The sequence below is a fragment of the Poecilia mexicana genome, unplaced genomic scaffold (genome assembly GCF_051168715.1).
Source record: "Poecilia mexicana isolate PSO_F unplaced genomic scaffold, ASM5116871v1 scaffold_6, whole genome shotgun sequence".
NCBI lineage: Eukaryota > Metazoa > Chordata > Actinopteri > Cyprinodontiformes > Poeciliidae > Poecilia > Poecilia mexicana.
Window position 1 is genome coordinate 23,657,197 of NW_028263375.1, and position 21,541 is coordinate 23,678,737.

Sequence of the window (21,541 nt, forward strand, 5' to 3'; positions counted from 1 at the left end):
CGGCCTCTCTCGCTGCTGTAACTCTGCCTCCAGCTGGAACATTTACACCTAAACTTCCTGTTTTCAGCCAACGCCGACTTTTATGTAACTAACATTTCAGCACATGGGAAACTGATGGATCTACACCAGCCTTCTGGACGGGCCGGCTGACCTTCAGCCTCTCATTCAAATACAACAGCGAGCGAAGTTTTAGGCCGTTTGCAGCTCAGAACACGGAGGCGGGTAGATGAATAAAACAGGAAGTAGAAAGTCGAGCAGGTTGATAATCTGCTGCTGCACAAGGTGAACAGAAATGTGCTCAATAAGTGGTTGGCGAATTTGCAAACATAATTAAAATGTTACATTTCCAATTCACATTTAAGACAAAATAGGTTTAATCAATGCAAACTGGTTTGTGAATTAAACTGCATAATTACTGATTAAATATAAATATTTAATTATGGTAGCATACCATTATTTATAATAAGCTTTATAAATGTGTATAAAAAAAACTTCGGTAGATATTTGGTTAAAATATTTTATCCTAGAACCAATTAGATGTTTTTAAATTAGATCTAAAGTAGGGATCGAACAATTAATCAATTATTGAAATAATAGTTACCTAATTTAGTAATTGAATTAATAAAGTTGACAAAATAGGCCATTTGCTGAAAAATCAATAAATTCAGAGCAGCAGTTACACCAAAACTACACAATATACATCTACATTTTGCATATAAGATAAAAACACCTTAGTCTGTAAATAAGTTTTAGCCAAAACTTCTCAGTTTTACCGTCACCCAGTTCAAATGTACTGAAGGAATGCTATGTTGTTGCATTTTAGGGACTAAACTGTTAAAAAAATATTTAAGTCTTTATTTTCCTGCATCTTTTGCTGCATTTCTAGAGTTGTATAAAAAGGCCTAAGTGGTAAAATGAAAATTCTGCAGAATGTGCCAGTTTTTTATCCGATTGTCAGAATAATCAATAGAATAATTGCTAGTTGCAGTCCTAATCTCAGCATTTCCTTAGAAAAATGCTTTAGATTTTCACATCCTGCCATCTCAGTTTGTTTTCATCTAAAGCCATCAACAAAAACGCTGCGGTTCTCCAATGGGCATCTGTCGCTCTTTTGTACATTTTTTCGAACAATTTGCTGATGGCAGATTATTCAACAGATGCTCGGCTTGGTGGCAGGCTGCTGGGATGTTCGCATGTTTCCAGAAACATTCCCCCCGCAGTTCCCGCGCCCAGATTTGGCGGTTTTGTCCAAGCGACGTCCATCCATCGCCTGACCTTTGCCCCCGTGCCTCCCCTCCTCCAGTCGTCCAATCGTCCCGTTCTAATCCCTTACAACACCGGCCCATCTGGGCCGCATTACACTAATCCTGGTGATGTAATCCCAAAAACGGCATGGCTTCCTCTGCAGAAACGCGATCCGCCACCTGAGCACGCACAGGGACGCTCTCGTTTCTGCCGGTCAGTGAAGCCGCCAAAAAAGACCACAATGGCTGCTCCTCATTAATAATAAGCTTGCGCTGTTGCCAGATACCTGTCAGTTTCTCTGTGACTTTCATTGTAATGAACGCTTTCTGCTTGTGAAACAGGAAGTATGAGGTGTGCTGCTCTCTCAGAGCTCAGCTCTATGTGTGGGCAGCACAAAATTTATACCACAAGTACATCAGGTTTTTTATTTTCCAACCACACGCAATCTTCCATGCATGGTGTCTGCAAAAACAAGTGCTCATTTATGATGAAATCACCTTGTTTAAACTCATTTGTCCCGTTTTCAGTTGGAACCACAAAAAAAAAACTTGACATGTGAAAACACTGGAACATGCGACCTTTTTTATTTTGTCACGTTTTAATGGCAAAAACGACATCCATTAAAATGCGACGATGAGGGAGGGACGTTCGTCTTTCTGAGGATTCACTTGGACAGACATTTGTCCCGATTCCTGATTCATGTCAGCTGTTCATCCTTTAAATCTCATCAGCCCATTAAAACCCGAGACGCCCTGCACGCGCATGCAGGCGTCGCATTTGCTTCCAACGAATGCGACACCTGCATTTGTTAGAAGTGCACAAAACAGATAAACACGTATAAGACCTAAAATATCGAGACAACTTTTGCAGGAAGATTTTAATAAACATGTTGGATCAATATGTTCTGGGGGAAAAGTTGGCAAATTTAAGTGAATAAAGTTTTTTTTTATAAATAATTTAGCAGACTTTCATTCTCAAACATACATTTCTTTTACATGTTATGTTAATAAAAATCTCTGTTAGTGACATCAGTCTCACCCAGAGGTCGACAACTTGTGGCTCCAGAGGTGCAAGAGGATCTCTGGACATTTAACAACGGTTCTTAATAACAAAGAACAACAAAATAATAAACAAGCTAATAATTTTAAATATTGATGTAATAAGAAATGCAGGTTTCATCTGCTTTTAAGTAATCATTACACTGAATTCCCACAACAGAATGTCACTAAAAGGACCAGCAACATGTTTTTATGTTGAAAACTGTTTTCAATATTTCCCGTAAGAGTCAACATCTTTCTGGAGAAAATTTATTCACCCGCAAAAGTTTTAAAGCCCCAAAACATGTAAAAAGGACAGAATGATTATTTGAGAATAACCACACACTTCCTGCAGTGTGTTCATCAAAATGACAAATTGTCTTTTTTTTCAATAAGTCCTGTAACATTTAACTTTAACTCGAAAGTTTTACTGAGCTGGACAAAGAAAGAAAGGCTCCTTAGAATGTAAAGGTTGCAGACCCCTGATCTAGTGCAATAATTTTAAATTCAATCACTTTATTTTTTACACCTCGTTTAACTCATAAGAGAGAAATACCTTTTACTGTGTAATGAAGAGCAATCTGAAGGAAACAAAGAGACAATCAGAGATTGTTCCTTCATCTCTTCGCGTTATGTAATCACCAGAGGTTCGCCGAACTTGAGTCGCTCTCGGCAGGATGTGAGAGAGAGACGGAGAAGAAGGGCTCGGAGTAGGCGGACGTAGCGACAATAGTAAAAGCTTTCAAACCACGTTTTTAAAACTCTGAAGAACAATAAGTGGAAGAAGAGGGAGTGTGTTCACACTGAGAACACGCCTACGCGGCGATGCAGTTTGTCTGCTGAAAAAGCCTTCAGTGAGATGATCAGACTCCCCTTTATTCCTCCGACATCTTCAAAACATACGTTCAGCCACGAAGAAGAGGCTGAATAATCAGACAGCAGCAGAACCGGCCGAGTTAATACGCCGGAGCGTTTTCACGCGTCAGAGTTTGTTAAGACAGACGGATGACTCGCATCCAACAAGACGTCCACGGTTTGACGAGCGGAGAGGAAAAGTGAGGACGTTACCAGTCTGAAATGTGACACTGGAGCTCATCTCACCTCAGCAGAGATGCGTCTGTTCCCTTTGTTCCTCAGACAGACTCCCGTGGGCGACTGCACCTCGTCGGAGGACGTCCCCGACGCCTGGTCGCTCTCCCCGTCTGACCCCATGTTTATGTTCTCATGGACAATATCTGGACAATAGGAAGAAAAACAGTAAGGCAGGGATGTGCAACATGTGGCTCTGGACCCACACAGGGCTCCTCAGTGCCTCTGCAGGGGGTCTCTTTACCTCAAATCTAAATTAAATACACAGGAAGTTTAATGTGTTTAAATATCTAACAGTTCCACGCATGATACAAAGTTTTTACACCACACTTAATGTGATTACCAGCTTTTAAGCTAATGTTTAAGCTAATGTAAACACACAGTGTACACATTATTTACACTGTGTACACTGGTTGCTGTATTAGAACACTTAATAATAGTAAATAAAAAACCTAAATCAGTTTGCATCACCCAGCTTCAACTAATCGTACTCTAGTAGATTTAGATTTGAAACTGGAAGTTTGTTTCTGACAGAAACTGTCCTTTTTGCAGAGTCGGGTCATCAGTTAAAAATTATTGATTAAGCCACGTTTGTCGAGCAAAGGACAGCGGTCAGAAAGTCTAAAGGAAGAAAATGTTGTCGCTGTAAAAAAAAAAAAAAGAAAGAAAATGTTTGATAACCTTTATACATGCTGCGAGTTAAAAAAACATTTAACACAGAATTGTGGTTTGTGTCATTTTTATTTAACAAAAAAAGACTGTGTCATGACTTCTTGTTAATATTACAAAAACATTAAATTTCCAATATATCTGGGTTATCTCTCTACTTTTTTGTAAAACTGATCACATTAACCAAAGCTAGACAATGTATTGAAATATTTTTAATTTACTTAATTTGTTGATAGATGCAAAGTAATTAAGTTGGTCAAGTTTAAGTTCAAATTGCTAATAAAGTTGGAGTTCTGGACAATGGAGCAGCTTACAGTTACATGGCATGAAGTGACATTCATTTTGCTTCTGCACAAATCAAGATTTTGGACCTTGTTCATAAAGCTCGTCCAACTTTACACTTTATTTAGAAAAGGAAAGAACAATACATCGCTCTTTGGAGCAGGATAGCTTCAGACCTTCTGTGTGTTAATGTCAGAGGACACAGAACAAGTAAATGAGGTTTAATTTGTCTGGCAGATTTTATTTATGTCACTGGCGATGAGCCTTACGGGGGAAAAAAAGCAAAGCAACAAATATAATTTTCCTCTTGCCTGAGCACATTCAGAAACAAAGCACACTTCTATTCCCTCTGGGCTTCATATTTATGTAAAGCACTGATGCATTGTGAACTTGAACCCTTGCTTTGCCTTGAAGAATCTCCATTATTTCTAGTTGTGTTTATTATAAATAAACATGTGAAAGAAAAACAGGCCTTCGCTGCGTTTCTTTGTGAACTCTGTGCATGCATGCGTTCCCACATCAGGAGGGTTACTCTACGCTCGCGCTCGTTAGACGCAGCTGGATTGTTTCCCTTCAGGGGAATTAAAATACAACATTTTCCGAATCTTATTTAAATGTTTTAAGCTAAATTCACCGGGGTAAAAATCGACAGAAGTTCAGTGTGGAAGGAAATTGAGATTTCCAGCAATATTTTCAGCTCTGAAAGCACCGGTGCGACGGCTCACCGAGGCGGCTGCCGTTGCGAGGCATAACCAGACCCAGCCCTCCTCCGATGACGCTCTGCGGCCGTCTCATTGGCGGCTTCTTAAAGGAGCCCGTGTACTGGTGAAGGTACGAGTGGACGCTGTGGGCCGAAGAAGGACGGCCGTTCCTCACGATGGGCTCTGCGGGACAAAGGACACTTCCTGTTACGAACACGTCCACTTTACACAAGAATGTATCACTTAATGATATTCTAATAATCAATTTTATAGGGAAATAGACATTTTCATACAACTAAAAGTCAAATACAACGAAATACATAATAGTTGACACTATAATTTTGAAAATATGATAAAAACAATCTATGACTGACTTATTGTCAGCTCTTTCAGTTTCAATTTATCATCAATTATAAGCGCATCTAACATCTAACTCTTTGTAAAACTCAAACAAGTTAAATAAGGACAATGTTTTTATATCGTCTTTTATAGGTTTGTGTCCCACACTGGTAAAAGGCTGTCAAACATTATTTTATCGGAGACAATGTATCCTCAAAATGCTTGATTTTTTTAAACCTACAACTCCGTCCCTCCCACAGCCTTCCTCTGATAACACATTACCAAATGTAAATACAGCGGTGAAACAGCGTTATCTGTTCTGCGCTGTGAGAAATGAGCAGGTTAAAGTCATTGAGGAGAAAATGGATCTGCAGAGAAGCAGCAGCTGATTGGCCGCAGACAGACGGGGACGTTGTGCGACTTGGAGACGGCATCAGGAGGATTGTTCCATCGGAGCTATGGATTACGCAGATTAGCGTGTGTTGATTCAGGGTCAGAGGGAAACATGTTTTTATGTGTTTATGACTGATGGATTTGACTGGCTTCCAGCTTCAAACGCTACAGCTTGAACCAGTGAGGCTGATTTCTGTCAGAAGCAATTCAACTGCGCACAAAGCTTATGAAGTTTACAGATGGCATTTTCCGTCAAATTCAAAAACACTTTATCTGTGTTTGCTGAAGTATGGGCCCTCAAACGTGAAGGAAATATATTTTATTTAAAATGTATGCTCACACTGTGCTTGTTGATGGAAGGTTATTACACTGGTTTTAAGCTTGGTATGGAAATATTTCTGTTTATTGTAGGAACAAACAAACACATTGTCCTTCTACTTAATTAATGCTGTTTCAAAAACGGACAGCTGGCAGCAGGGCCGGTCCTAACCTGTTAGGTGCCTCGGACGAACAATCCCTCCAAATGCCCCCTAACAAGCCCCCGGGGGGGGCATGTATAACTGCTCCACAGTCTCTAATCGGTTAGATCACCTTATATCAGCACAGACTAAATTATTTTTGCAGCAGTAAAAATAGCTGTTTTTCTGTTTTCAATGAAAGCAACTAGGTGACCTACTTTTAGGTGTTTTTTTTTCTAGTTAGAACTTTCTCTTTACATAGCTGGTCTTACTTTGATGTACAAAACAAACAATGAAAAACTTACTATAATTCAGATAAAAACTGTACATGCAGCCATGTGATTCCCATGTCCTTCTGTCACTTCCCCTGCTGGGGCTGCTGCTGCTGGCCTGATTTATGGGTGTTGCATAAGCAGATCAGCAGCAGAACCAATCACACAGTTCAGATCAAATCTCATCTGGCTACTCCATTATGTCTCGTCTCTACCCTGCTTGCTGGTAAACAAGGCTGCAATCTTTCCTTCTCCCAGAGAAATGCGGTGATTCTGCATCCCCCATTATGCAAGCAAAGAGCGCCGCAAACTTGGTGTTAACGCAACACAAAAAGCTCATTGCGAAGCCCAGTGAGTTCTCAGAAAGAGGAGGAGATGGGGGAGTGCGACCGGAGGGTCATCCTCTGCAGCCGAAGCTAAAAGGAACGAAGAGTTTAGAGGTGCGGGGATTAAGAACAGAGGAGGCCATGAATAAAGATGCCTGGATGATTGCACCAAGTCAGCCAAGTCGCCGTGGCAATGTCATGGAAATTCAAGACTGTTTCCAGACCTTGAGAGCCATAGCAACGACATGATAGCACACCGAGGCATGTCGGCTCCTCCTCTCATCCCTCCTTCCCTGCAGATTTTGCAAAAAATAAATAAATAAAGAGGAGGAGCGCAGTGCCACCCTGCTTTAACCTGATGCCTCGAAGGCCACAACCTTCAACAGGATTCAGGGAAACTGGAGTCTTCGCTCGAAAAGTACAAAATGTTTCTACTCCGACATTAAAACATGGCAAAGTGGCTCAAGAGTGGAGCTGTGCAGAGGAAGGAGTCGTTTCTCTACAACTTCTGTGACAGCTTAAGGATAGTATGGGTTTAAAGTAAAAGTGCAACATTTACATTAGTCTGTTTTATTGATAAATGCAAACCGAAGTGAGAGATTATACATCCACTGGTCCAGATTTTTCAGGTCTGCTTCAGGTTTTAAGCGAAACCTGATCAACTCATTTCCAATTTGGAGAGTTTCCATTTTTTTTACTGATGATACATAAGCAAAACAGGCTAATGTGTGTTCCTAAACTATACTTGATTCTTATTAAAGAAAAAAATGCATGTTTGGTTTGATGCTCAATTTTGATGCATTGAAAAGAATCAGATTTTAAAACAAAAATTAGCCAATTCTAGTCTGGTTGATTATACTTTTCAGTTTATGTTCAAAGATACTGAAAAAATACTGAAAAACTATTTATTAAATAAATATAATTCAAACTGCGCATATCTGCAGGAATTTTAAATTCAAATATTAAATGAAATTGACTCCATTAAGAGTTCTCTGTCCTAAACTCAGCCATATATAAACGTTACAGAGGAGCTGAGCTATAAAGCTGTGGAGTCAGATCTGACTGTGTGTTGTTGAAAAATCACCAAGGTGATTCACTTCTCGCCAGGCAGCATTGCTGTGGGAAACTATGCTCACCTTCCCTGAAACATGAAACAAGTCTGGGAGATAAGCAACTGTGAAAGCGCATCTCACCGACAAATTCAGCTTCTCAGAGAAGAAACGCTGGAATAAAACGTCCCGTCTTTTATATAACATAGTGATATAACACTGTTCCAATGCCGGGATTTCGACAGAATTTATATAAATAGAGAATCGGTTCCTTTACACTCTCTTAACCTGCTAATATTATGCAAGACTTCTGCATCTGGCTCACAGCAGCCATCACAGCTTCGTCAATGCTTTCTGCAGTGCAGGAGGCTTACTGGATGATTTAAAAACTCACCCTTGAAACAGAACGGGATGTGAAAATTTACATTTTAAATGACGCAAAGAGATAAGAGTCGGGCTTCATCAGCCCACACGCAGCAAAGGTCATTCTGACCCTCAACTTTTACATCGTCACATTTGTGACAGATCAAGACAAAGCGCAACATCGTTTGTTGAGGCGCATGGGAAAGGTTGAGTGGTTTTTAACAATTTTCACAAATAAAATTCTGAAAAGTGCGGTGTGCATCAAGAGTTCTTAGGACCAGATTTTGCTGCAGTTACAGCTGGTTGTGTTTTGTGGTATTTTTCCCAACAGTTTGCTCTCCTACAGACTGAAGTGTTGGCCCATTCTTCTTTACTAAGAAGAACATGGAAACCTCTTCCCTGCAGAAGAAAAGCCGCCCCACACAATGAGGCTGCCACCAAGCCCCTCTACTGTTTCTTACATCTACACATCGACTCTATGTGCAGTAATTGATGAAATGTGATGTGTGTAAAGAGTGTAAATATGGAGGACATGAGGTCGGAACGTAGATTCCGCTTTTCGTGATGACGTAGCATTTAGCGAAGCTCACCGCTGTCCTTCTCGTCTATCGTGATCTGCTCAGCCAGCTCCGACAGAGACTCGTCGATGGTGTGGCTGCCTCGCAGCGTCTGACTGAGACGTCGCTTGAACCGCTTCATCTTCTCCATGGAGCTCTCAGGAAGGGGAGGCCTTCGAAATGGAAAAAATAAACAAATAAAATGTTAGTGGCGGTAATAGATACAGCTTGTAGGCTTGTCTTCCTGATACAGGCCTTGGCATTTCACACCGTGAAATCTGTTACATAAACCCGCTCTGGGTGAAGACACCTCATCCACCTGCTGTTATGTTTCGCAATCTCAAGAAGAGACGTAGTAAAAGATCACCAGGAATCCGACGGGGCAAACAATGAAAAATCGACACGGTGACTATATAATCATGACTCAACTCTCACTCCGCAGGCCTCCCTCAGGGCGAAAAGCACGACAGGTTGGTGAGAGATTCCTACACGCAACTTTTTTTTTTACAGCACAATTCCTGGCACACCAAGTTATGAAGGAAAATCACAGGAACCAGCAGGGGGGGGGATTAGCTGCTGAATGGTTCAGGACGAGCCCGGGCCGCGCCGAGTCCACATCACACATTCCAGCCTCATTTACGGGCTGCGTGACAGCGGCTAATTGGGGGGCGTTTGGAGACGGTGCCACCGTACGTGGAGGGGGGGAGCCTCCCGCGATACGGCGACTTTGAATCAAGACCGGTGATATTTGCAGATTAAACAAACAGCCTCTCCCCGTGATCTCATGTAGGTATCCAGACGCCTTCAGCAGATCTGGACATGCGTCTGTCTGCGATGCCGATGAGTAAGGCCAGAGACAAAAACACAGGAGGAGCAACAGTCCCTCGAGGTTCACTGCTGGGTAACTGCTGCACAGGGTCACAGATAAACGGATACAAGTCCAGAAAACCCGATCACTAACAGGTGTTTTTTTAATATAAATTCACATAAAGAAACATGTTTATCCAAGTGTTAGGTAACCTCTTGCAAAAGAATAACCACCTCCAGTCTTCCAGATGATCGTATAGGCCTCAACATTGTCCCAACATCATGTTGAGAAATATTAGTTTCTGGTCCAAAGTGGTATTTAGACACTAGAGTCAGCACACTGTTTCAATTATTGCAGCTAGAAAATCAGAATGTGGTTATTTAGTGACTCAGACCTGAACATTCAGAGACACACAAAGGTAGTTACAAAGTCAGCCTTCTATCACCTGAACAACGTTTCCAGGACTAACAGTACTAATGTCCCAGCAAGATCTAGAGAAACTTATTAATGTGTTTGTCTTTAGTAACATTGACTAGAGCAGAGGTTCCCAAACTGTGGGGCGCCGTGTCATTGCAGGGGGGGCGCGGGAAGCCGTCTGGATGAAAAAAAAAACAAAACATGAACACTGTATGCGCTGGGTTTTTACCTTAGAATGGCCAACTCTCTGTTATTCCTGTCAATTTGATACAGTAGAGGCTTCCACACTTCCCATATTTGTGTCCTCTGTCACTTTTATCAGCAGTTAAAACTGTTTAATCCGTTGTTAACATGTTGTAACCTGTTTTTCCGAGCCGCCTTTAAACGCAACATGAGCGCTACGATGCTCGCGCTGGGTTTCCACCTGTGAAGGAGACCTGCTGCTGCTGGGCGGAGCTACGTAGGTTTGTGTTAGAATCACGGCAGCAAACCAGCAAAACGCAAAGAACTTCTCACAGTTTTTCCCTCCAAACTAACCGACTGAGTTGAGTAAAGCTGTTGGATGCAGGTAATGTTAGCTAAAAGATGACTAGCTATCAATACAGAACCTTAAGCTTAACAAGGACCTTGTAGGCTACCGATGTTGGTGTCTATTTTCAGCTACGTACATTCATTTTGCCCCCCAAAAAAAGTCTCTGTTTTCTGGTTCCAGAAAACTGCAAAACAGCTGAAACACTGAGTTCCTTTAAATCCAGGCTAGAATCCCGTCTGTTTAGATTTACCTTTGATTAGCAGAAAGTAGAGCATGGAACAGCATATTTCATGTGTATATTTGCTTGATTATTCTGATGACGGCTTTTGACCATTGGTCATGTTTATCGTTTCATAATTGGTCACTATCATGTCTTGTTGATGAAATGAGTTACGGAAATAAACTTCACATCAAATTAAATTTGGGGTTGTAGTCACAAAGCTGAACTGAAATAAGTACCTCAAATATATCACCATGTGTAATGAACCTACCGAGTTTCTCTATTCACCTTTCCGCTCGTGTCATCTAAAATCGCAGCACGACGGACGACTCTTATTTTTAACAACTTAGTCTGAAAATAGAGCTGAAATTGAAACTTTTTTTTTCCTCCCCCTCTCCCCATCTACACTTCCTTTCAAGTTGAAAGAACCGAGAAGAACCCGGGTCTATTTTCACATTGTGGGAACCAAATTGCTTTTGTTGAGCAACCAACCGATCACAAAACAAGGCAGCTCAGATAATGACCAAATGAAACTGAAAGGCTGTGGCATTTAAACAATTTAAACGCTTTTACTGAACCAGCTGTTGCTAAGGAGAATTGCCGGAATATTCACGCTTTAGTAGATTTACAGTATTTACACGATGGACGTTATTCTAATTTAGGTTTAAAGCAGGGATTAAAGGTTTTTTTTTCCTCTAAAATCTGTCCTATGAGGTGAGAAGCAGCGAGCCTGTCCTTACTCACTCCACACGCAGCAGCAGCCCAACACTGACCTGGCCAGAGGCCAAGGCAAACGGGGACAGTGCAGAGAAAAATACTAATCTGTACATCATGCATCAGGACATCGAGCTCCACATAAAACTGAGCACACCATTCATCCAAAGAGGGTGGGAAAATAAGCAGAGAAACCGAGAAAGATGGTATTAATTTACTGCATTCAGAGACATTCCTCAGGAACAGCGTGTTACAAAGACCTGCTGTCAACATCTAGTCATCCTGTGATAACAGTAAAAATGATAAAGCTTCCAGCTGCGAGAAAATACAGCCAAGAATTTCACAGTCGCTCTTTTTGCTGCTGGATGTTTGAATTCAGTTGTGATTGAATTGAAATTAGCATTAGCTGCCCGACAGGCTTGACAAAATCTTTCATTTTCTGTTGGATTTGAATAGACTGCTTTTTATTAACATAACCTGCAGCACCTTTTTCCTTTTTTCTACACAAAGAAAATCAGAAATTAGTGGGAAAATCCAGATCCATGCATCTATAACTCCAAAAATTTAAAATTCTGACAAAATTGAAAAAGGATTGTATTAAAAAGGGAAAGTTTATTAGCGAAAAAGGAGATTAAATACCACTAAATACTTTGATAAAATGTTAGGTTTATCAATATTTCATTCAGTAAAAGAAGTCAAACAGCACCGCGGTTGAATATCTGAGTCCTTCGATCGTCACAGCAAAGTACGGAGAGCATATTTTCACAAAAACAAATTTCACTTCTGCATTTTCTCCTCGATTTGTTCCCACCGAGTTATTCTTAGTAAAAACACAATCAATCTGATTTTCCACGAGCCAAGATGAGGGGAAAGGACGCCGACTCGCCTGTCACAACATCAGATCCGTCGGTTCCGCCTCGAGACACGTCAGCGGTGGTCCGTCATCTCCTGCCCCGCTCGCCGCGTCGCCTCACTGTCCCGCTGCCGTCACACACACACCCTGCAACATGTGTGCAGCACACTCACGGCTCCACTTTTCTCAGAAAACAAATGCTACTCATTACCGCTGACGCTGATAACTTCCCCAATAGAGCACTCACTTTAAATAAAGTAGATGAATGTAGCACTTCAGTAATATTGCAGTAATGACCATGATGGATATGGCAAAGACATGAAGGCTTTTTCTGTAGGTAGTTTTCAGAAAAACCGCTTGACAAATGAATCAATGACAACCATTACTGATAGTTGCAGGCCAAATATATTGCTGTAATAAATCTGGAAAGCAGAAATCCCGTCTGTGTTAACAGTCAGAGATAAGATTATGGGATTATGTGGCTCCAAATGACAACAGACGACCATTTTACTGCCGTTTCTCGTTTTCCAGAGTTTTACTCAAAAGTCCCTGTGCTAATTCATGAATCTAGATGACAGGAATGTAAAGGTTTCATCACTTTAAAAGGGCTATGTGAAAATGATTCAGCTTTGCACAGTCGGGATGGACAAATGTTTTAATATGAAGATGTAAGGGTCGCCATTTATCATATATCATTTTATGTCATAAGATTTTTGATTGTCAAAATAAATTTCAGTTAATGTTAAAAACTTTTTTTCCGTACCATTTTCTCATGTTTTTTTAAAACGAACACATCAGTAAATAAAGCAAATTCAAAAATATGATTAAATGAAGTCTCTGTGTGCAGTTTAGTGACGTAAATCATACTTTTTGTAATTATGTGGCATCCTGAAGAAGCTTAGAAATTTATTTTTTTTTGAAAGGCAAGAATTTATGTTTGTAGCGCTACGAATACTGCGTCACCTTAAGAAGTAATCGATTTTATCATCATTTTTATCGTCATCACAACAGTACTACGAAATATCGTGATAAAATTCTAAGTCCATATCGCCCACCCTAACAAGGATGGATAGACAGATGAATGAATGAATGAATGAATGAATGAATGAATGAATGAATAGATTGATGGGGGCGGGGAAGATGCAAACAGATGTAAATATTCACAAACATTTCCACACTATTTTATTTTCCTATGCTTAATTATAACCGGGGAAAAAAATCTTCTGACTACCAGCATCCAATTGGAAACTTTTCATGTCCTCGGACCCAGAAAACAAACCTCAGTGAAGAACTAAAGTGGCAGAAGAGGAGCGTCTCTTTAGCGCTCGGGTCCAGCGGCCCACATTCCTGTTGTGGGGTTGAGTGTGGAGCTTTGGACACGATCCCTGCTCTGAGCTTTGTCCCTGTTCCCAGGAGCAGACCGGTCCGCTCTGAGCTCCAGATCTGCCCTGGGAGGGGGAGAGAGCAAGGAGGAGGAGCAGGAGGAGGAAGGGTGCCCTGAGGTGTGGAACGAAGGGGTCCGAATACTGTGCCGTTTTCCCGATCATTTGTTGCCACGGCAACCCCCACTGTATTGTCCGTGGTGAAAATGCTAAGCACTGCGGGAAACTTGCGTACGTGCTGGTTTTCCGATTCCCTTCATCTTGCATCCGAAGCCAAGGCCTTTCTCTCCCCGTTACTCGCCCACCGTGTCTCGGTCTTTACGCACATCACCTCGGCCTGAGGTAATGCGTCTCCTTTAGCCTAACAACGCTCAGCTCCACCTATCCAGTAAGAGCGGGCGGAGGTGAAGCTGATGCAGGGAATCAAAAAGAGAGAGGAGGAGGAGGTGATCACTGCAGATGCTGAGACACATGGATTCTGTCCTTTCCCCACCCCCCGATCCTCACAACAGCAGAGCGGAGACATATTTTTTTTGAGGACATGAATCGCCACGTGATCGCCTCCGTCTGGATGAGCAAGGCCGAAGCCCCCACACGACCCCCGCAGGGCTCCGTAAAACTCCCAACGTCACTCCCTGAAAGGACAACGGGGGACGCAGACGACACCCACGTCTCGTTCCCGGCCGCTGCAGCGCTCACGCTCGGGAGAATGAAACACGGGAGAAGCATGACAGTTGGCGTGATTCATGGGTGAGCTCAGCCTCGGGTTTTCTGAATAGCGGCCTTTTCTCCAACCTGACCGGGACAATGAGGACACGAGTGAGGGGCTGCTGAGTCTGTTACTGGGGGTCTAACATAAAGGCTGCTCTGTGCTGAGTCAAAAAAATAACTAAAAAGTGGGCGCCTTCCTTGGATATGAGGAGGAGCGCTGCGTGGTGCTGAATGAGCGAGCATGCGCTCGTCACTCACCGATGTAACGTGTCATTTGTTCCTTATCTTGACTCTTTTTATGTCTCATTTGACATATTTTCCCGCTCACGCCGCCGTCACACCAGGCTCTCGTGTCGCCGGCGTTCAAAGGCTTTGATTGGAGGCTGACAGACGGGTCATAGATGATGGTTGTGAGAAACTAGGGAGGCACAATATTGGTCGATATCCGATATGCCGATGTACTAGAAATTATTTGGCCGATAACACCGATATTTTTGTCCTCCATCTGCTTACTGAAACGATATGGTTTTCTCTATTGTGGAGTTAAAATACTGCATAATCTTTGACAATTTAGCCTGCTACAAAATGCTAAAAAGGAGGCTGATGCAACACTTTCAACTTGTTATGTTTAATGTCAAATGTACTCATGACATTTGCTCTCTCTAAGATAGTGACAACACTCAAACGTTGCAAATTTGTAAATCTTCACAAAACTAAACTCCACCTGCTCCCAAGCAACAAGTGAAAAGCACATCAGTCGTGCATTTATACTTGACAGTTTCTTATGATGCTGTGCTGCAGCAGGCAGCATGGTCACTGGTTTGTCTTATAAAAACAATGCTTTCTATAATTGGCGAATTATTTTGACGGAATGGCCGATGTCCGATATTAAATTTTACAGCTATTATCGGTCGATACTGATAATATTGTGAATCCCTATGGGAAACAATGTGGGGAAAAAGGAGCCAGCAGTGTCCCAAAGCCACAGATTTCAACAAGATTCAGCTGAGTTAACCCTGCTGCTATGGTTACAGCAGCCTGAGTGGCAGGTCCTCTTCGCTCTCACAAACCATTTCATTCACCATCATAAACACTTCCATGCTGAAAACAGCTCACAGAGAAGTCAGAGGTCAGAAATCAACAACAGAAATCTCCAATCTGACCTCCAGTTAGCAAATGAAAGCAATAAAATAAAATAAAAAATCCCCTTCTGAGTCTAGAAATTTTACCATAATTACTTATAACAATTTTCAGAACGATGACTAATTAATACAGTAGCAGGCAGGAATCGGCTATGGCAGCTATTGTCTCAGTTTAAACACCTCTGATTGCTCATAGTACCTGACCAACAATCCAGACTGAGTGTTCAGCAGAGGGCAGGGCAGAAACAAGAGAAAAGCTCTGCTACCACGTAAAACAGCGACACATTTCCATAAAGCATAAGATTTACACTAGTTAAAACGACGTGAGCAGAAATCTACACGCTCAACCAGAGCTGCACAGTGTCTTGCAATGTGTGATAATTTGGTAAATTGTGCCAATTGACTCATGTAATGATCATAAAATTAACTTTTAATTTTGCTCTCTGTATGTTCAGCATTTTGACCACTTTCTTAAGATTGCCTGTCAGTATTTGAATAACAATATATATTACTGCTAGGCAAAATGTGAACCCATGACTTCTGGAAATGTAATATCCTATTACTTGATTGATTACCTACTTTACTGATATATTTGTAAAGTTTTATCTTGATAGGTATTATATCCCAATCGGAGTTCCTTAAAGACAGCCCACAGCCTTCAATAAACTCCCATCTTGCTCCGGCTGATTAGGTTTTAATGTTAACCCGTTTGTGCTAGGCTAACATTAGCTTGTTTACTGTTTTGAGAGGACTTGTTGAAAGTTTCAGTCACTCGTGTGCAGGGAAAAGGGCATCCCGTACCTTAACCGTTTGTTTCCAGAAACATCGATCAGATTTTTGAAAAGTGGAGCAAGAGGACGGCTGACATTTTGGCCTTGTTAATTGCTTCACTGAACCGGTTCTAAAGTATGCGCAGTTGTGTAACACAACGTGATTTCTCACTGTAATGACAGACGCTTTAATCCGTAAATATTCTTTTGTGAGCTCAAAGCAAAACAATGAACTGCTTCTAAGAGGTAAGCAGGCATTAGAGGAATAACATGACCGCAAAAAAGCCTGATTATTGAAGCCTGATTATGAATACAGCTGATAATTAGCCGAATTAAGGCAAAATTAATCAAAAGTGCAGTCATTTGTACATAACCAGGTTTTCATGAGGCAGTGGATGGAAAGAAAGGTCATCCTCAGATGTGACATGTGAATATATTTTAAAATTTTGCTTTAATTTGGTATCCTACACATTTAAAATGATTCAAGTCTTTTTTTTAAAAAACATCAAAAGGTGTGAATACAGCTGATTTGAGGTACAACGGTGTTATTAACTAGTTTGGCTCGTCATGGAGATAATCAGACCCATCTGAGCTGCGCGTTGACTCGAGAGTCGCCGGTTCTCCGTTCGAGAGCCGGACATTAGCATCAGAGAGAGCGACAACGAGCAACCCCTTTGTGGCTGTTAAAAAGCGGAACAACAGACTGGGAACCAGCTGGGATGTTATTCAGTACATCAGTGATTACATCAAAGTGGAAGCACAAACAGTGGCCTCCGTGTCAGTCTACCTGGAAGGTTTTCTGTTGACCTTTTCTTTTTTTTAAATAAGCATCCGTTGCAAAACTTACTTTGCTTTTGATTTAATCTTTAACATTTGAAACGGCACTGAAAAAGAAACGAATGAAATGAATCATCGAGCATCCACAACATCACACGGAAGGTTGGGCTTTTCAGGTGCCTCTGTTTGTTGTGTGACGTGATTGCTATCATGCTCTTGGCAGCTGATTTGAGGGTTGTGAAATCGTCACGGCAGGCTGTTGCACTGGTTCCTTACATGCAAACTCTGTGGCCCAACCAGGTAGTGAGTCAGAAGTCCCCCCCTCCGCCCCTCCAAAATTTAAATTATAGATTTAATTAAAGGAAACAGAAGGCACCACAAACACAAGAAGTGACTTGTTACACTACTAGACGTGCCAGCCTGGAGTACGAGATTCAATCTTGATAAGTAGAAAGAGAAGCATAAATCAAATGAAGACTCATTAATTTGCTTCAGCTATCATCTAGAAATCAGACGTGGATTTGGACGGCGAGCTCGTTCCGTTGCGATCGGTTCTGAGAGCGAAATGCGACCAGAGTTGTGCTGTTTTATTCTTTTTGAGCTTCAACCTGTGTCTGTCGTGGAGCATGCAGGGTTTTAAAAAGCCAGCAGCAGGAAATCTCACAGACCTACATTTTCTCACACACACACGGAGAGAAACTCCTGTTTTGTTAGTGCAAGCTGCAATGCTAATATAAGATGCTGAAGAATGTCAACTCTGTAAGCATTTTGTAAAGCTTTGTTTTACAGCCGTGGGTCGCGCACACATTTAGCAGTGCCGACTCTTATATTAAAAATACAGAGCAGCCATGTAGTTTGAATGTTGTTTTATGTCTTCTTTTGTTTTTGTTCAATTGTTGAAATGAAATCAGAATTGACTAAAGTTTTATCAGTCAAAAACAAGAGATCAGCCTCAAAACTCCTACCGATGTCTGCTATTGATCCTTTTTAGTCTTCAAAACTGCGTAAGACGGCTTTGTAACAAATCGATTAATTTTTTGAAAAACGTCAGCATGCCCAACGCCTCACCATTTTGTTTGGCAAGGATGTTTTACAGCTCCTATTTATTTGGAGTTTTAATTCAGGTCAACTCTACAACAAAATGGAAAGATCAGGCTACATTTACTTTTTGTTTTTGGAAAAATTAAATCTGTAATGTTACAAAAATACAGTCATTCAACAATAAAGTCAAATGACAAAGTCGAAGTAATACAAGAATAAAGTTGTGCTATTAGGAAATTAATAGTACAACTTTAATTTGATAAGAACTCCAACAGGAAAAATAAAACTTTTTTCTCAAAACATTTTTTTCTTGTAATCTTCAGACGTTCTTCTGGTAAAAATTACATATTTGTTCTGCTAATATTATGACTATTTCCTCATAATTTAAAACAAACATTCCTGTAGCAAGGCACCGTTTGAAAACATTTTCTGTCGTTTGTCATTTCTTTCTTAGAAAAGAAAGCAAGAAAAAAAAAAGAATCAGAAATTGGATCTGGTATGAAACAAATTATAGATTTTATTATTTTTTAAGCGACGTCGCCCAGTACTATAAGAAAATGGAATATTATTAATAAGTGCTGAACTATGTTCAATTAGAAACAAACTTTGATTTTAACCCAAATATCTGAAGCCCTCTGGGTCTAAACTTGGATCAAAAAAGGCAAAACAGACACCGAAACCCAAGTCGGATTTTTATTAAACCACAGAGAAGTTAATTATGAGCGTATGACACCGAGCATTGGAAATATGCACAGCTTTGCTGGCTCTAATAACACTGGCTCAAATGAACCTGTGTTTGTCTCCAAATAAAGACCAGAGCGGTGTTCAAGCATCTCTCGATAAACCTGCCAAGAGTGACAGGAGAATAAAAAATAAAAAAAAACAGGCAACAGTCGTCCATCACCTGTCTCTAACTAATGCAACGAATGACAACAGAGTTGCAGAGTAATGGAGGAGTCGGACAAGTCGTCCGCCGAGCGGCTCCAGGCTGCATGGAGGTCTGTAGGATCAACAGATACTTGAATTAGAAAGAGACAAAAGAGTCGGGGAGTGGAGGCTGCCAGACATGCAAGCAGCGACCGCATGCGATTGAGCCGAGCCGCATGCCGACGGTAATGCGGCAGAGAAAACCAGGAAGAGTTTGTATTCACGGCTATCTATAGATGGGAGTGGAGGCTGCGACAGAGCAGCTGCCCCTCCCCCCCCCCTCCCCACCCACAGAGAGCAGGAGTGACACATTAACCTTCAGCCAGCTGTCTCAGCCTGCGGCTTCACCTCGCCGACAGGAAAACTTCCTGGACTTCAGGCGACGCTGCGTTTAAACACATGGGTTTTTCATTTCTCGTTGGTTTTTAACCTTATTTTGTTCCCTGTGGTGACGGAAAGAACAGCTTCCATCTGTAAACAGGTTGAAGAAACAGAAATAAAACTCCCAGCTGGACGGACTGAAAATATATTTCAATGAAATCCACTCGTGCTTGCTTACACACCCTCACACGCCCATTCCTTTTGCCGGACCATCATCCGATCCGCACTGGGACTCAGTTGAGATCAGCTCGGCAGGCTACAGCTGTTTCCACAGCGGGTCAGGTTACCCTGCCACCGACCGTCCCCCCCTCAAGGCCTTCACCAGGGAGACGGCCCTCTGTGTCACAACACCGCACACGGGTGCATCCCGCTGCCTCCGACGACTCCCTGCCACCCTCCCGTTTCCACCCAGCCCTACAGCGGCGAGCTGAACGCTGACCCGCTCTGGAGAGGCCCTCGCCTACCAGCTAGATACCAGGTCGCCCGGCAGCTCGTGGTTGTCAAAGTGAAACCTGCGCACAGGAAGTGAGCATGAAAAGAAGTGCTTGAGCTGCACCTTCATTCACTCCAGAAAACACGAGAGGCGGAGCACGCAGAAGTGGCCTCACTTTATACCTCAACGAGCTTCCCGCAACGTACACCAGATAGTTGGACTGAAGACTTGCTTCTGAGGATTTTTGCTGATGACACAGATACTTAGTCGCTTAATCTGATCCATTTTCAACATCCGGACTAATAAATGTCTTTTAGGAGGATATGAACTCTGCAAGAACGTAAAATCTTACCAAGTTTTTTTTTTTTTTGGTCTGCATTCAAGTGCAAATATCTTGGTGCATTTGCAACAAGACAAAATTAACTTACAAGTCATTTTTTCAGCAAGATATGGGAGTTTGGTTCAATATTGATGAAAAAGTACGAGTTATAAGTGAAATAATCTGCCAGTGGAATAAGACATTTTCCCATATCTTAAAATGTCTTGTTCCACAGACAGATTATTTCACTTATAACCAGTACTTTGTTTTCCATCAATATCAGGGAATTATTGATTTAAAACAAGCTCATATTTCCTGCTGAAAAGTTACCTGTAAGTTAGTTTTGTTGTGTTTTAGGCGTCCTAAGATATTTGCACGAGAAACCAGATCAAAAAACACTTGGTAGGATTTTGTACTTGCACAAAAATATTACTATGCGATTATAATTAAACCGTATAAAACAGTGGTGCCAAAGTTTTAACTGTGAAAGTTAAAACCAAATCAACAACCTTTGATAAGAGACGCACTAATATGGGTTTTATTGACTGGAAGAGATTATAAGGTCTTGTTTTTTGTTCCCCTTTCTTTTCTCTTTAGACACATATTGATTAGGTCATGACCAACTATTATCATCAATGCATAGTGAGGTTTTAAAAACTTGCCGTTTCAAAACTCCTTAAAAATTATTAGTAAGCACAATTCATATACTTTCAAATACGTTTCAATTCTAAAGAAGTTGTTGAGTTTACAGTGGCGTAAGGTAAGGCAATGCCTTAATGTTATACATCATTTTAACCACAGTAATCAGAAGGTTGCTGCTTTTCTATTTTAAAAACACCTTTTTTCATTTCAAATTTAATAACAGGAACCAAATCATTTGATGTTTTCACATCATCAAACCAGCACAAGCCTAATACCAAAAGATTTGAGAACAATTTGCTTTGACTCAACTGAAGCAAACATTGACCAGGTTCCTTATTAGATGCAGCAGTTTTAAATCCAACAGAAAATGTCAAGATTATTTATGCATCATAACAAAACAAATAACACCCTGTCTGTTGATCCATTCGCAGATCACAAAATGTGCCAGGTGTGTTTTTTTGTTGCCTTTGATTATTCAACAACAGGAAGACAACAGTTGACACTGAGTTGACAAAAAGAGTTTTGGTGGAAAAGTAAGATCAATGAGAATAGCAAGATTTAGAGATAAAAATCAGCAGTGTTACTCACCGTCTCTGTCGTAGGTTATAATGCTGGAGCTAGATAACCTGGTTCATCACATCAGCCTGCACAGACACTCAAAATGAAACTAACTTTTCTCATTTCTGATATCT

At 41.3% G+C, this 21,541-nt stretch overlaps 1 protein-coding gene across 1 annotated transcript in view; it reads right to left on the reverse strand.

Annotated features, from left to right (window-relative positions):
- Nucleotides 1-21,541, reverse strand: part of LOC106903306 (cyclin-dependent kinase 17) — a 36,677-nt gene that overhangs the window by 14,118 nt on the left and 1,018 nt on the right. Inside the window, exons 2-4 of the mRNA XM_014967015.2 lie at nucleotides 8,814-8,953; nucleotides 5,048-5,206; nucleotides 3,384-3,517 (exon numbers count right to left, since the gene is read on the reverse strand). Coding sequence (XP_014822501.1) covers nucleotides 3,384-3,517; nucleotides 5,048-5,206; nucleotides 8,814-8,931 — 411 coding nt within the window. The 5' untranslated portion in view covers nucleotides 8,932-8,953. The remainder of the gene's footprint in view (nucleotides 1-3,383; nucleotides 3,518-5,047; nucleotides 5,207-8,813; nucleotides 8,954-21,541) is intronic.